Source organism: Heterodontus francisci, chromosome 12, assembly GCF_036365525.1.
Source record: "Heterodontus francisci isolate sHetFra1 chromosome 12, sHetFra1.hap1, whole genome shotgun sequence".
Lineage (NCBI taxonomy): Eukaryota > Metazoa > Chordata > Chondrichthyes > Heterodontiformes > Heterodontidae > Heterodontus > Heterodontus francisci.
Window position 1 is genome coordinate 48,790,421 of NC_090382.1, and position 17,630 is coordinate 48,808,050.

General features: G+C 40.5%; 1 protein-coding gene across 1 annotated transcript in view; it reads left to right on the top strand.

Annotated features, from left to right (window-relative positions):
• Nucleotides 1–17,630, top strand: part of LOC137375700 (uncharacterized) — an 81,787-nt gene that overhangs the window by 52,081 nt on the left and 12,076 nt on the right. The window contains exons 6-8 of the mRNA XM_068043087.1: nucleotides 3,949–4,027; nucleotides 9,937–12,706; nucleotides 15,532–15,622. Of these exons, the coding sequence (XP_067899188.1) occupies nucleotides 3,949–4,027; nucleotides 9,937–12,706; nucleotides 15,532–15,622 (2,940 nt within the window). The remainder of the gene's footprint in view (nucleotides 1–3,948; nucleotides 4,028–9,936; nucleotides 12,707–15,531; nucleotides 15,623–17,630) is intronic.

Consider the following 17,630-nt stretch of genomic DNA (forward strand, 5'->3'; position numbering starts at 1 on the left):
TTTCTGATTGGAGGATGGTAGACAGTGGTGTTCCCAGGGGTTCACTTTTTTATCTATATATAAATGACTTGGATCTTGGAATACAGAGTAGAATCTCAAAATTTGCCAGTGACACCAAACTTGGAGGTCTGGCAAACTGTGAGGGTGATGTGAACAGCCCGCAACAGGACATAGGCTAGCATAATGGGCAGACAGATGGCTGATGGAATTTAATACTGACAAGTGTGAGGTAATGCATTTTGACAGAAGGAATTGGGTGATCCAATACATACTTAATGGCACTGTTCTGATGAGTGTGCAGGAACAGAACGACCTGGGGTGCATGTACATCAATCTTTGAAGATGACAGGACATATTGAGAAAGTGGTTAGTAAAGCATATGGGATCTTGGGTTTCATAAACAAAGGTACAGAGTTCTAGAGCAAGGAAGTTACGCTGAACCTTTTTTAAGCTCTTTGTTAGGCCCCAACTGGAATATTGCATCCAGTTGTGATGTGAAGGTCCTTGAGAGGGTGCAGAGGGGATTTACCAGAATGGTTCCAGGGATGGATGATTTTAATTTCAAGGATAGGTTGGAAAAGCTGAGTTTGTTCTCCTTGGAGCAAAGGAGATTGAGGAGAGATTTAATAGATGTGTACAAGATTATGACAGGCTTAGATAAGTTAAACAAGGAAAAACTGTTCCCATTAACAAATGTTACAAGGACACAGATTAAAGGTTTTGGGCAAGAAATGCAGGGGGAATATAAGGAAGAACTATCTAACGCAGCAGGTGGTAATGACCTGGAACCCACTGACCACAAGGGTAGTGGAAGTGGAGACAATCAGTGACTTCAAAAGGAAATTGGATTGCTACTTGAAGGAAATAGACTTGCTGGGCTACAGGGATCAAGTCGGGGAGTAGGACTGACTGGATAGCTCCGTGGAGAGCTAGCATGGACTCGATGGGCTGCGCAGCCTCCTTCTGTTCCATAAATGACTCTGACACACTCTTGTTCCTGTGGTATTGCACATGGGAAATCAAGACCTACAGTAGTCTTCAGGTGAAGCAGTGTTGGGGCGGGAGGATATTTGGTACAGGCTGTGCAGATGCAATTTGTTCATGCATTCTGCCTTTCATAGAATTATAGTAAGTTTAAGGCACAGAAAGAGGCCACTTGACCCATTGTGTCTGTGCTGGTTGAAAAAGATCCACCTATTCTAATCCCACCTTCCAGCATTTGATCCGTACCCCGGCAGCTTACGGCACTTGAGGTGCATATCCAGACTCCTTTTGAATGAGTTGAGGGTCTCTGCCTCAACTACCCTTTCAGGCAGTGAGTTCCAGACCATCACCACCCTCTGGGTGAAAAAGTGTTTCCTCATCTTCACTCTAATTTTCTACCAGTCACTTTTAATCTATGCCCCCTCGTCTCTGACCTCTCTGCTAAGGTGAATAGACCCTTCACCTCCACTCTACCTAGGCCCCTCAAAATTTTGTACATTTCAATCAGATCTCCCCTCAGCCTTCTCTGTTCCAAGGAGAACAACCCCAGCCTATCCAATCTTTCCTCATAGCTGCATTTTTCCAGTCCTGGCAACATCCTCGTAAATCTCCTCTGTACCCTCTCTAGTGCAATTACATCCTTTCTGTAATGAGGTGACCAGAACTGCACACAATACTCAAGTTGTGGCCTAACCAATGAATTATACAGTTTCAATTCCTTTGTTTTTATATTTCTAATCTAACATAATGGTATGAATTTATGTAAAGATACTGTGCTGCAATTGCACCCTCCTGCTAGTGGTGCAGCAACAGTGTCTCCAATGGCCGTGTTTTTTTTTTTGGCGGGGTGGTGGAGACTAGTTGCAGGGTGAGAGGTTTACATGGGATTCTATGCAGCATGGGATAATTTAATAGTAATAATGGAAATGTCGGTCTGTTATCCAGACACAGTAGCTGGGATTTTATCCGTGCGACGAGAGTCTCGATCACTGGCAAAGCACCGGCAAGAGCTCCATGCTGCCTACTCTGGGGAAAACTGCTGGATCAAGTGCTAGTTAGGTACTTGAATGGACAGCAGCAGCCTTCCCCGGGATCAAGGACCCTGGTGACGTAAGTCCTGCCTGCTGCGCTGGTCAGCAGCTCTTTAACTGAGCAGAGGCGGTGGCTGCTAGCAGTACTCTATTCGCCCGAGGCCACAGGTAAGTCCCAGTGGGATGGGCTTTGCAAGGTGGGGGTGGAAGGGGTGTGGGGGGTCGGCTCTCAGTGGACCCCTCCCCCCTTTCTGATGCCGGATCTCTAATTCAGGCAGTAAGTTCCTTTTAATGAAGGAACCCACCCCCCCCACCCTCTCCCACACAGACGGCAAGCAACCTGCGCGGGTTTGCTTGGCATGCTCTCCGCACAGCAACAGGCCAGCCTGCCACTGGGCTAATTCAGGCGGTGGTGGGTGCAGCCCTTAATTGGGCATCAAGTGCCCACTTAAGGGCCTCAATTGGTGCGGGGTGGGAAGGCCGATCACAGGCCTTCCTGCCCCAGACTTAATTTAATTTCCGAACCATCCCGCCCGATTATGTGCTCTCCCTGGCTCCAAACCAGATGTGGGCGAGAGCATAAAGTTCCTCCATTATCAAGCGTAGTTAGAAAGCTATGCTCGTTATAGGTAATTGATGCCTCTGAGTGTGATCAGGGATTCAGGCGCCAAAAAATAAGGGTCAAAAATACCCAAAAACGTGATGAATGTATCAGTACCTGCAACTGGGAGGGAATGATTTGATGAAAGATCACTGACCCGAAACGTTAACTCTGCTTCTCTCTCCACAGGTACTGCCAGACCTGCTGAGTATTAGCAGCATTTTTTGTTTTTATATCTCATGTATCGGTCTTGGCTGCATTTGATCTGATGTCTTTTTTTGAATAGAAACCAGGAAGATTGTGTTCTTGGTGACAGTTTTTGTTTCTTCACAAGATAATGAATGTAGTCATTTTAAGCTTTTTTAAACATTTTAATCTGTAATAGAGTGCAGCTGTACTAATGAGTAGTCCCATTGTATGTTGATTCCTAATGTCAAATCTTGAGTGCAAGTGTACGCTAACTTTTTGAGCAAGTAATGAAAGTTCTTCTGATAATTACAGGCCTTTCTACTTATGTGCTCATTTAAAAAAACTTTAAGGGTAAATTCACTAATGTCACACTTCAAGGAAGGGTAAGTCAGAGATATGACTACAATGCAATAGCATTGATTCTGTAAACTTCAAGCATGACATTGGTGAATTTCCCCTTGATTGTATACTGCCATCCCAGCAATCAGTCATTTTGAACTTTTGATCTCTGAACTGGAATTATACTATTTGCTTGAGTCTAAATTAAAGCAAATTATCTTGGAAAACTTAACTTTGATACACTACCTACTTTTGTTCACTCTTGCCACTGCAAATAAAGCTACTGCAGTAAACTTGCCTTTCTGCATTGTATGTAGTCATTTTCCGAGCATTAAATACAAAAATGTACACATTTTTAACTTTTGAAAGTGATGTTTTTTCTCAGTGAGCTTTTGTTATTTCTTCTACTATGATACAATTAGTTTTATAACCTATTTCCTCCATCTTTGCAGAGCGCAGTCCTTGAAACCTTGGTTGATAGTGTGCCAAATTGAAAGACCTACATAACAAAAACAGGCGGCTTTATCAGAAAGCAATTTAAAATTATCATATCAAAATGTTCAAGTGTTGGTAGACTTGTAGTTGCAAACATTTTATTATAACCTTTATGCTATAACTTTCAGAAAATATGTAATTTTTAGTTTAGCAGTGCAAACTAAGTTTGAATTGGGCATTTTAAGAGATTTTGTGCAATTCATGTTACCTGTGGTATTCGGTTGCGCACAGCCAAAAAAATCTAAGTAGGATGGGTTAATTATTTTACAAAAGTGTATTAAGTTATGAACTTTGACTTTTATCTAATAGAGGAACAAAAGACAGTTCCATCAAACATTGTCCAGTCAGGTGCAAACAAACCTACATCAGTCAAAGATCGGGAAGAAAGGTGAGTGTGTGTATGTATAATCTGATCGGTTTTTGATTCAGTTAATGCATTTCATTGTGTTTTTGTAGCCTAAACTTTTCCAGCTACAAGTCATCTAAAATTCTCATTCTGCTTTTTCAGCATGAGTTAATATTGCATTGACAACTTTTTCAGGGCATTTTATTTTCACCTATAGTTGAAGCAATTACTTTGTAGAGCAATGTAAAAAAAAAAAAAATCAATAGTCAAAAGTATTAGTTTTTGGGAAATTTTCGTAAAGTTTGACTTTTTATAGTTTTTCATTCCAAATTTAAAATATAAATACGCATTCATATTTCATATTCATTTTGGCACATTAGAATGATGTAATTGCTAATGCTATTCACAACTTTGATTTGATATTTGATCATATGATTTTAAAGTTTAGAGCTAATAGCTATGGGTTGGAGGGCCATACAACAGCAGCTTGCATTTATATAGCAGCTTTAACATAGTAAATCGCTGCATGCTGCTTCACAGAAGTATTATCAAACCAAGTTTGACACCGAGCCGAATAAGGGGATATTAAGGCATGGGACTAAAAGCTTAACCAAAGCAGGAGGTTTTAAAGAGCACCTTGGACTTTGGGATCAAAAACACATTTTCTAAATTTGCAGATGACACCAAATTGCGGGAGGAGTTCAATACTGAGGTGGACTGTAACAAATTACAAGTAGGCATTAATAAACTTGCGGAATGGGCGTATAATTGGTAAATTAATTTCAACATAGATAAGTGTAAGGTATTACATCCCCCAGGATTTTGGTAAGAAAAATAAGGAAGTTACATATTTCTTGGAAAATAAGAATCTAAATGGGGCAGAGGAGCAAAGAATCTCGGAGTGCAAATAGACAAATTAAGTAGCAATGGAGTTTAATAAGGCCATAAAAATTCAAGCCAAGGACTAGGATTTATTTCTAGAGGGATAGAATTGGAAAGTAGAGATGTTATGCTCAATTTGTATCAATCTATGGTTAGACCAGATTTGGAGTACTGTGCACAATTCAGGTTGCCATATTAGAAGAAAGATAGAGCAGTATTATTGAGGTGCAAGAAAGATTTTTTAAATTATTCATGAGATGTGAGCGTTGCTGGAAAGGCCAGTATTTGTTGCCGATCCCTAATTGCCCTTGAGAAGATGGTGGTGAACTGCCTTCTTGAACCTCTGCAGACCATGTGGTGTAGGTACACCCACAGTGCTGTTAGGAAGGGAGTTCCAGGTTTTTGACGCATTGACGATGAAGGAAAGGAGATATAGTTCCAGGTCGGGATGGTGTGTGGCTTGGAGGGGAATCTGCAGGTGGTGGTATTCCCAAGCGTCTGCTGCCCTGGTCCTTCTAGGTGGTAGAGGTCGTGGGTTTGGAAGTCGAGGAGGCTTGGTGCGTTGCTGCAGTGCATCTTGTAGGTGGTACACAGTGCTGCCACTGTGCACCAGTGGTGGGGAGAGTGAATTTAAGGTAGTGAATGGGGCATTGATCAAACGGGATGCTTTGTCTCGGATGGTGTTGAGCTTCTTGAGCTTTGTTGGAACTGTATGCATCCAGGCAAGTGGAGAGTATTCCATCGCAGTACTGACTTGTGCCTTGTAGATGATAGACAGGCTTTGGGCAGTCAGGAGGTGAGTTACTTGCCCAGAAATCCCAGCTTCTAACCTGCTCTTGTAACCACCATATTTATATGGCCGGTCCAGTTGCATTTCTGATCAATGATATACCCCAGGATGTTGATGCTGGGGGATTCAGCAATGGTAATGCTGTTGAACATCATGGGAGGATGGTTAAATTCTTTCTTGAGATGGTTGTTGCCTGGCAATTGTGGGTGCAAATGTTACTTGCCACATAGCAGCCCAAGCATGAATGTCTTACCGCATGCGGGCACGGACTGCTTCAGTATTTGCGGAGTCGCTAATGGTATTGAACATTGCAACCGTCAGTGAACTTCCCCACTTCTGACCTTATGATGGAGGGAAGGTCATTGAAGAAGCAACTGAAGATGGGTGGGTCAAGGACACTACCCTGAGGAACTCCTGCAATGATGCCCTGGGACTGAGATGATTGGCCTCCAACAACCACCACCGTCCTTTGTACTCGGTATGATTGCAACCAGTGTAGAGTTTTCCCCCGATTCCTGTTGGCTTCAGTTTTTGTTAGGGTTCCTTGATGTCACATTTGGTCAAATACTGTCTTGATGTCAAGGCCGGACGCTTTTGACTCGCCTCTTGAATTCAGCTATTTTGCCCATGATTGGACCAAGGTTGTAATGTTGCACGGTCATAATGAGGTGTAGAGCCAAGTTCCCCTGCAAGGATGATACCAGAAATGCAAGATCATATCTTATCAGGAAAGGATGAGCAGGCTGGGACACTTTTTTTCTCTTGAAAAGAGAAGGCTGAGTGGGTGACCTAATAAAGGTTTTTAAAATTATGAAAGGTTTTGAAAGAGTAGACAGAGTTTTTCCACTTGTTGGGAAGAGCAAAACTAGAGGCCATCAATATAAGATAGTTACCAAGAAACCAAATAGGGAATTCAGGAGAACTTTACAAAGAGGGTAGTGAGAATGTGAAATTTGCTACCATAGGGAGTGGTTAAAATGAACAGTATAGATGCATTTAAGGGGAGGCTGGATAACTCTCCTGAGGGAGAAGGGAATACAGGGTTATGCTGACAGATGAGGAAAGAAAAGAGGAGACTTGAGTGGAGCATAAATACCAATGTGGACTGGTTGGGCCAAATGACCTGTTACTGAATTTCAAAACGTTGGGCCTCAGCAGCCGAAGGCACGGCTGCCAATGGTGGAGTGAAGCAATTAAAATCGGGGTTGCGCAAGAGGCCAGAATTCAGAGGAGTGCAGATATCTCAGGGTTGTACAGCTGCAGGAAGTTAGAGAGATGGGATGGAGCAAGGTCATGGAGGGATTGAAAACAATGATGAGAATTTTTAAATTGAGCTATTGTTTAACTGGGAGCCAGTGTTGGTTAGCAAGAGCAGGGGTGATGGGTGAACAGGACTTTGTGTGAGTTAGGAGGAAAGAAAGAGTTTTGGACGAGCTTAAGTTTAGGGAGGGTGGCAGATGGGGGGTAGCCCAGAAGTGTTAGAATAATCTAAAGTATAGAGGTAACAAAAGCATGCATGCTTTTATCAGCAACAGCTGACCTCAGGCAGGGCGGAGTCAGGTGATGTTGCAGAGGTGGAAATGCGCTCTTACTAATGGCAGATATAGGTGGTCGGAAGCTCATCTCTGGATCAAATGTAACACTAAGGTTATGAACGGTATGGTGGAGCCTCACCATTGCCAGGGAGAGGGATTGATTTGATGGTTAGGAAACAGAGTTTGTAGCAGGGATAGAAGATGATGTCTTAGATCTTCCCAAAATTTAGTTGGAGGAAATTTCTGCTCATTCATTACTGGATGTTGGACGAGCAGTCTTCTCATTTAAAGACAATGGAGTTTTTAAGAAGTGTCTTAAAAGAGGAAAGAGGCTGAGAGGCGGAAAAGTTTAGGAAGGGAATTACAGAGCTTAGAGCGCCTCGGCAGCTGAAGATGTGTCTGCCAATGGTGGAGCAATTACGAAAGATTAAAAAAAAAAGGAGTGTGTTTCAAGTTAATAACACGCTTGAGTGTTTAGGATGGAGTCCTAAACTGTAAGAGAAAGACTTAGCTGATTATGTTACTGTATTGAAACATTACCCAATTGTATGTTGTTACATTTTATGGTACGATGCTTTATCGCAGCTGTCTGATGACATTCTGTTTGATATATGTCACTGTGTTGTGCATTAACGAGGAAAAGACGTTTGGAGAGCTTAGCAATGTTGATAGAGCAGAATACAGTGGACAGTTGAGAATAATAGTTGTAAACATAGAGATGTAAACGACAGATTGTAAGTACATTGTGAACTTCATCTGGATTTCAGTTGAACTGGGTTGCACCATGTCACCATGATCTTTGGAATGAGCACATTCTTTTGTGCATAAAACGTGCGCCATATTTATCTCGTTGCACCTTCCTTTCCCTCCCCCCTCTAAAATTGCTGACCCATGACGTTTGCATCAAACCACAATGAGCAGCATAATATTTGCCCAGTATGTTTAATTTTGGAGGTCTGTTGCCCTCTTCTCCCCACAGATTTTTTTGTTTATTGGTTGTACTTGGCCAGCTGCCAAATAGAAATACAAGCAGTGCCTGATGGAAACTCCTCTTCATTATTCCCACTGACTCCTAACATAATATTCAAAGTATTGTATTACAGATGCAAACTGACACTTGTGTTAATTTTATACATCAAATCCTTGAGTATTCTATAGTTAGATAGCAACAATACTTTTATTTGATCGTATCTTTAACTTCAATGTGTGAAGTATCTTAATGTATTGAATATTAACATTATGCCCTAATTATATTGATCATTATTTTGATGTACTCAAGTAATTTTGCTGCTGCGCTCACCTACTCCTGGCCAGGTTTTACTCCACCCCTCACGGTGCTACATGAACTTGCAGTGTTTTTATGAACCATGCTTGGCTCATGTGATGTAAATGTCCACATAACAGCATCAGACTGCTGGCTTTTTGCTTCCTTCCCTCCAAGTCCCAATCAGCACTGTTCCTTTCTATAAGTGTGGTAGGCTTTGAATTTGATGGTTCCGGTAGCATAGATAGCAATCGCACTTAACTATTCTTGATCTCTCCCCTGCGTGCTGACTGAGTTAGAGAGGGAATTGCATCTGGTTTTGGAGAGTAAGTATGAGATTCCCAGAGCTTTAGTACAAGATGAATGGGATAGGTTTAGAAATCCAGTGCAAGTAAGTGTTCACCCCGGGAGAATGGGATACTGACTGGACAGTCCTAAGAGAACAAAACCTGGCCAGGAGCAAAAATCTTGTTTTGTCAGTAGCCTTGGATTTCAACCTGTCAAGGCTCACTGTTTCTAATGGGCTTTTTTTTTTATATACAAGCAAGCATCTTTGAATAGGATACATTTTATCAATGCACTTGACCAATGTAATATATACAAATTGACTGGCATGGAACCAGTGGGCCATATGGCGGCCTCCTGTGCCATTATGACTACATTTCAACTCCGTATTTAGCATAGCTTTGCATTGAGATTAGCTAACTCAGCAGTGATTTAATCTGAAACCTTTATGGGCTTTCTGGCTTCAGCTGCATTTATCTATTAAACAGGAAGGGTAGCAAATAGCCATTCTTTGTGTGTACACCCTAAGCAGTTACCATTAGTAAGCTTTTTGATCACAGCCAAGCCTGATCCTATTATCTGATATTCATGTGTACACTTTTAGTTGTAGTTAGTTGACAGCAATCAGGATCAGGAACACTAGCTGATTTCCATCATCCATATTTCTGATTCTGGAATGTTGAACTAATTATAGTACCTGCCTGTTCCACATAAATACCATGCAGGCTGCGATTAGTTAAATGAGCATTATTGGGTAACAGGGACAATTTTTTTATTGCTTACTACCATTCTATTTCTGATTTATTTCACTACTTGACCATCTGAAGAACTATGTTAATTTTTTGCAATGCAATTTAATATTTATTAAATGCTTATTTTTAGGTATAATAAAGCCTTTCCACAACTGACTGAGAAAATTCCTTCACTGTCGCAAAGAAAAGTGGTTTGGAAAAATCTGACTGGTTTCCCTAAAATAAGTGCTTGTGTAGATTGTGCACCAAAATTGAACAGTAAATCTGCAAGTTGCGCACAAGAAACAGTCTGGTTTTTTTCAGCGTAATTAAGTCCTGGTCATTTTTCAAGAAAGAGTAAAGAAAATGATGCACAGTATCTTGGGTTTAGAGAAAACAAAATCGATGCAGGGTAATTCTATACAAGCACCAACTCATTCAAGTTCTATTTCCTCTGACTCCAGCGAAGCTGAAAATGATTTGTATGAAAGTCCTGAGGAAATTAAAACTTCTAAAGTTCCACAAACCCAGTGCAAGAGATGCGTGGTGGAGAGAAACCAAACACAAAAGGAGAGTCAAGTTAGAGCATCTCTGTGCTCTACAGACAAACCTTCATTAAGAAAGAATATTGGCAAAGTCAGTGGGTTGAACAAGCAACGACATAATAAAAGATGGAAGAGGTCTACAAAAGTTGGAAGAAAAAATGCAGATTTGAACACTGCAACAGAGTTGAAGTTTAGCGACAATGGACAGGAGTTCAAAGAAGAACCACAGTGGTATACCGAGCCACTTTCAGACAATGTAATCTCTAATAATTTAAAAAGTAAGTTAGAAACTGCTTACAAGAGCAGTTTACCTTCATTTGATACCGACCTGTTAGAAAAATTGCCAGCATCCATTAGGGATCTGTGTATTGATGACAACTGTCCTACAGATTACTTGTGGACAGGTGCATTTGTTGATGGTCACTTTGTTGATCTCCCAGTATTACTTGATAAAGGAGAGTTCAGTGAGATTTTAGATTGTTCTAAAACAAATTCTGATTCACTAGATAATCTTCAGAAATCAGTAGATCTCTTCTGTGAAGGAGATATTAATCGATCTATGGTGGATTCTTGTGCCTTTGATTTGAAACAAGACAGTGGAATCCTTAACTTCATTGGAAGCAAAAATGAAGATCTAACTCAATTTGAAGGGGAATGTAGGGTAATATTAGATGGATTACCTTTGAATATATGGGAGGATGGCCCAACCACAGGTGGAGTGGAAACCTTAAGTTCTCCATTAGGTATATCTTGCACAAATCAACTCCGATCCGATCAAGTTAAACTTTGGTTGTCATCCACTTCTGGTTCATCTTTAATTGATAAGACAGGAGCACAACCATTTTGCGAAGATCCTACTCCTTTGTCGGATAAAGATGATGGTTGGCAAGATCGCTCAGAAGCCAGTGAAAAAGATACAGATTTTTCAGTTATAAAAGATCAGAATGATACTGTATTTTCTGGTGAAACAACTAATTGGGAAAATAATTCACAAGGTGAGAGTGTTTCATTAGAGCCATCTCAATCTTCTGTATTAATTGCTACCAAAGGTGATGACTCTGTTGAAAATAAATCCAGTTTTTCGGATGTTTTGAGAGAAGACTGTAGTTCTTGGTCTTTATTATGTAAATCTGGTAATTTAATGCCCCCTTTGACCTTAAGAAATATTGACACAGTAAACTTCCCTATTGAGCTAAATGTAAACATGGCTACTGACATCCCAACTGCTTGCTCAGAAGATGACCTGCTTAGTTTGCTCCCTGGCAGTGAGTATCTGCAGTTGGATGATAGTTTTTTAATTGAACTTCCAGTCATGGCTTCAAAAGAAAAATTAGAGATAACAAAACATGGTGCTCAAACAGATGAGATTGAAGCAGGAAATTGGAATCCGATTTTTGGAATTTGTAGAGAGAGCCTTTCTGAAAAGAAGGATGACTTAAATTCCAAAGTAATTGAAGAAATATGGAAAGCCACACCAGATGAGGATAAAACAACATTTTCAGAAGATGGGATAAAGATTGCTAAATGTCACAGCTGTTCCTTGGGAACAGAGCTATCTATGAAACAAGTGGCTCCTGCAAAACTTGAAAACTCTCCTCTCCAGAAATCAGAAAACAATTTCTGGGAGGGCAAACTGGGAAAATCTCAAATTTTGGATTCTATGGATGTTGATATGACAAAGCATGGTAGTGAATGGAAAACTGGTTGTGAACAGACAGATGTTTCATTTACAGAAGGCATTGAACACTTGACTCTGAGTAACAAGGAAGAGAGTGAATTTTCACCTTCTAACGATACCCTTCTAAAAACTACATCCCCTCATAGTACATCAGAGTCCAGCAATTTTACTGATGATCCAAATTCTTTGATAAAGGCTGGTTTGCAACAAAATGTTCATGTCGAAAGTATAGAGGAGCAAAGTATAATTAATGACATTTCTGTAGACCTACCTGAAGATTTGTGGGGAAATCTAACTGATTATTTAAATGACTCCACAGAGCCTCGGGAGTGCTCCTTCCTCCCCTTTGAACTCAGTTGTCATGTTCCACAAATGTTTACCGTAACCAGTTCATTAGATTCTAACACTGGTGAAATGAACCAACAGCCCAGGACTATACCAAAACTCAGTTCAGATTTAATAATTCCCCATGATGATAAATTACTGAGTTCAGTGGATCAAGACTGTATGACAATGTCAGCACAGTCCAACATTTATCCCACCTCTAGACAATTACTTACAAAAGAAGTGGTTCTTACAAGATTGGAGGATATTTCTGGCCAAAAAACAGAATGTAATTTCCACAGTGATCATCAAGGATCATCTGAAATGACATCTGGAAGTTCAAATTCTACATTAGGTAAAGAGAAATCTGAATGCCACAGAGTTCCCAAAACCAACCCCAAGCAAGACTTGCGGATTCTTCAAGTGGAATTTGAGTCAGAAACCTGTAAAAAGACTGATTTGGATCAGTGTAATTTAGTATCGCAGGATGCTGATGACGATAAATTGAGCTTTCTCCAGTCAGAGTTCCAAGAGCTGTGTCCAGAGCATGATCATTCAAAGATGCCTCAGCAAACCGAAGATTCTAAGGCTCGTGCTTCCAATACGAGGAAGAAAGAGGCAGATGACCAACAGCAATTGGAAAAGGGCAAAGCAAACAAGAATGAGGATGGGCTTGAATTGTGTAAGGTAAGTTGTCCTTTCTCTCTCTCAAGTCCAGAGGTATGTAAAATGTAGATAAATTAATTTTGCAAAATTATCTAATTGAAGATTATAGTATACTCAATTCAAAGTTGTGATTAAAATTTATCTGAATTTAAATTTATTTAAGATTTTTGCATTGCAGTTATTTGCATTGCTTAACTTGAATTATCATAGATCTACTATATTGAAGATGTATTGAAGTTTATAAAACAGAATTAATGGGTGCATAAACAAATGAAATATATAGTTTTAATCCAATGTTTAATGAATTTAGTTATTAAAATTGAGGAAGACCTGCCCTGAGAAATGCAACAGTTTCCACTTCAGACATCTGGTGTTGGCAGCCATCACTCCAAAGTCAGATGTAAGCTAGTTGGGTAAGGTGTTTGCCCCAGTTTTAGAAGGGCACCCCTTACTGTGCGAGACATACTTTCCATTTCTGAAATCAGTTGTCCAAGTTTTTCAGTCAGCTGGGTATCTGACACTTTTGGAAACTTGCCCCCATGTTTGAGACTCCAAACCAAGCTACTGAGAAATCCACACAGGAAGTTTGCCCAGCATTGCACAATTTTTTCATCAGGACACAGTCCATTTAGAATACAGATCAGCTTGAGCGTGCAGAGGGGCAACAGCTATTTGGGCATTGGCTTTAAAGATTATTTGCAGTTGAGTGAAAAGAATTCTATCTCCTGGGTCGTCTCCAGATTCTACTAAACAGCCAATCTGGCTGGCCCTGGAGTATTTTGAGGCCTTCTGCCAAGGAGTCTGACTTGGTTCTGACTTCCATTGTCAGGTGAGCGATCTTGAAATAACCTCAAACCCAAAAAGACCACCACCTCCCCCAGGGGGACAGTACTAATTGTGACAGAAATGATTTTGAGCCTTCAGTGGGTAGACAACAGTACCAGGAACTGCTCACAAGCAGAACAATTTATTATAAAATGAGTCCATTGCCAGAATTCTCCTGATTTTAGCATAGTGATTCCAGCAGTTGAAGGTGCAGAATTTCAGAAGCAGCTTCTTGCTTCTCATGCAAATCCATCATAATTGGCACTGAACTTTGGATATGTAAATGTTCTCATACGCAGCCTCCAGGTAACACTGTCCAGCAGCTGTTGCCATATCCATTTGTTGGCTATATGTGGGGCTTCTGCCATCAATGTTGTGGAAGAACCTGTGCAGGGAAACTTGCAGTCTGCCAACAATCATGATATTCTAGACCTCCCAAGTATGTTGTCAGACTTGCTTGTCACGAGCAGATGGTGTAAGTGGCTTTGGCATGGCCACTGTAATGCTGACCCTCCCCTGCTCCCCACTTCCAGTGTACTCGGTAACAGGACGTTATAAGCCAGTGTCTTCCATCCTTGCAATTATTTCTCCTTTTTGACATAAATCTAGCTCACAGCTTCATAGTGGTTTTCACAATACCTGGAAGCACCCTTCAGTGCACGTCAGGAGTTCTGGATTGTTCACCATTTCTCCCTTTTATATTCCACTGGCTTAATCTACACAGGAATGAGTAAAACAAAAATGTCCTTTGCCCTTGTCAATGAAATGACACATTTATAGTTGTACTGCAAGATGATTTATTTTGTGTAAATTTATACAAGTTATCCCAAAGACAGTCCAAATTTGAGTTTGGCATCCATCTGGTTTCGTAGGTACCGATAGAATCAACAGTTCATACAAGATGCCTATTATATCTTCCATGTGATGTCTTCAGGCTTCCTTCTTGAGCTGGGCAAAGTTGGAAGTAGTTGAAGCAAAGACCATTTCATCCTTTTCAGTTAAGGATGAATTACCATTTGAAGTAGATGATAATACAGGACTATGGGAGAAACCAGCGTAATAGGATTAAGTTTGGGTTTTGCTCGCAAGTGGTAACGCAGATGCAATGGACCAAATGGCTTCCTTCTGTGCTACAAACTTGTATGTTTCTAAACGCATTGCATATTATAGAGGTTCTTGATTCTAAGAAGTATGAATATACTCTAATAAAAACAAAGTGCTGGAAGCATTGTGGAGAGAGAAGCAGAGTTAACATTTCATTAGAACTGGCAAAGGTTAGAAAAGAATTAGGTTTTAAGCAAGTGAAATGGTGGGGAAGAGAACAAAAGGAGAGGTGTGCAATAGGGCAGAGGGCAGGAGAGATTAAATAACAAAGTGTCCTGGGACAAAGGCTTCTGGTCGCTTGCCATTTCAACACCTGCCCCCCAGCCCCCAACTGCTGTGTAGCCAACATTTCAGTCTTTGGCCTGCTCCAGTGTTCCAGTGAACATCAACGCAAGTTCGAGGAGCAGCACCTGATCTTTTGATTAGGCACTCTACAACCTTGCGGACTGAAGATTGAGTTCAATAACTTCAGAGCATGACTGGCCTTTTTATATTTTTTTTAACCATGTGCCTGTTTTTCATGTAGACAGAGTTGCTCATTATTCTGCTAATAACACTCTCTCTGGTCTAATACTTTGTCTTTCACCACAAGCATGAACACACTCTTTGCCTTTGTCCCAGGACAGCTTTGTTATTTAATCTCCCCTGCCTTCTGCCCTATCACACACCTCCCCTTTTGTTCTCCTCTTCACCATTCCCCACCCCCCCTCCCCCCACCCCCTTCTCTTGCTTAAAACCTAATTCTTTTTTAACCTTTGTCAGCTCTGATGAACGGTCACAGAGCTGAAATGTTAACTCTGCTTCTCTCTCCACAGATGCTGCCTGACCTGCTGAATATTTTCAGCACTTTGTTTTTATTTCAGATTTCCAGCATCTGCAGTGTTATGCTTTTATTTATATGAATATGCTCTATTCAGGTTCTCCTGCCCAAAGCAGACAGTCCCAAGAATTGTCCCAAAGAGACGTGTTGCCTGCTCCTTGACAACCACCTTTGTTCAAAAAAAACAGGTCAGTATATTTTGTAGATTGTTGGGCTTTTTATATTTAAATGTGGAAATTCCACTGTATCAATAAGCTCCATTAAAGATGTATATTAAAACTAATGATGTAAAATATTACGATTAATGGATAGTTGAACAATTTTAGGACCAAATCATATAACAGCTTTATGTATAACATTTCTGTTATGCCGTAGGAACAGACCTCCCGTGTTGTTATTGTACACTTCTGAAATAACGCATTTATAGTTTACACTGCAAGATGATTTATTTTATGTAAATGTGTACATAATATGGATGTTAAAGATTTTTATATATTTCAACCTACTCAAATATACATTTTTCATTTATAAGGATTGAAGTATGATCTGGCAGAATAATAGAAATGTTTTTAATGTCACATGGTATTTATCTACGCAAACTTGATCTGCTTTGCTTGATCTACTTGAATGTGTGTGGTGAAGTTACCCAGTTAATGTATATTGTGAAATATAGTAAAACAGCTATGGTGTCATTAAGCTACATTAACCAATTTGGATAAAAGTGAGTATTTGCATAGAATCACTTTTTTTAAAAATGTGAAGTAAGGTCTGGCACAGATCACTGAAGTGTTGTCTTATAGCCTTTTTCTGGAGAATAGCTGTTGTGCATTTCAAACACACAAACTACTGTCAGATATCAAAAGTGCAATTTATTTGGTGACTTTGGTATACTTCAGATTCTGTTAATGCTTACAGCAGAGTTCTATATACCAGAATTGAAAACCATTTCAAAGTTATATTTTGATCATAATTAGCTATATATAGCTTTTGTTTAAATTTTTATAGTAGAATGCCATTTCAGAACTTCACAACTTGAAAGGAAATGTGGAAACATGAACGGTCCTATGTCAACATGTTCTTGCCATAGTTTGGGACAAAAATCTTTACCCTTACTGAGGGTTGTTTTTGATGTCTATTCGAGACCTAGACTTGTATATACAGAGCATAATTTCAAAGTTTGCAGATGATGATACTCAAATGTAATAATGAGAAAGATAGTACCAAACTTCAAGAGGTCATAGATTTGTGAAATAGACAGACAAATGGCAGATTAAATTTAATGTAAAGAAAAAATTTTCAAGGCTACGGGGAAAAGGTGGGGAAGTGGGACTACGTGAGTTGTTCTTGTAGAGAGCTGGCACAGACATGACAGGCCAAATGGCAGCCTCCTGTGCTCTAACCATTCTATGATAAGTGTGAAGTGATTCATTTTGATAGGAAGGATAAGGAGAGGCAAAATAAACTAAATGTTGCAATATTAAAGGGGGTTCAGGAATGGAAAGACATGCAGGTGTACATGCACAAGTCTTTGAAGGTGGCAGAACAAGTTGCGAAGACTTAAAAAGGGATTATAGGCTTTATAAATAGAGGCACAGAGCAGTGTTTCCCAAACTGGGGTTCTGTGACGCAGGGTGAGCGTCCACCAGGACACTGTGGTCAAGAGTGAGCAGTGGCTGGAGTTGTGCTCTGCTCTCCCCATTCCTCTAGGGCTCTCTTGGGGTTCCTGCTCTCGCCCTGCTTACTCCCCTGTTGCATCCTGTAGACTGTGCTTCCCAGTGTGCCTGCTCTACCCCTGCGCCACCAGTGCTTTACTATATGCTCTGCTCTCTCCAGGCTCCTGCCAAGGATAGACAGGCACTACAGTGTGAATGTTGCACTTCATACAAAGGATATGCTCCAGCTGGGCTCTGGCCATACATAGAAACATAGAAAATAGGAGCAGGAGTAGGCCATTCGGCCCTTCGAACCTGCTCTGCCATTCATTATGATCATGGCTGATCATCCAACTCGGTAACCTGTTCCCACTTTCCCCCCATATCCTTTGATCCCTTTAGACCCAAGAGCTATATCTAACTCCTTTTTGAAAACATACAAAGTTTTTGCCTCAACTGCTTTCTGTGGTAGTGAATTCCACAGGCTCAGCACTCTCTGGGTGAAGTAATTTCTCCTCATCTCAATCCTGAAAGGTTTACTCTG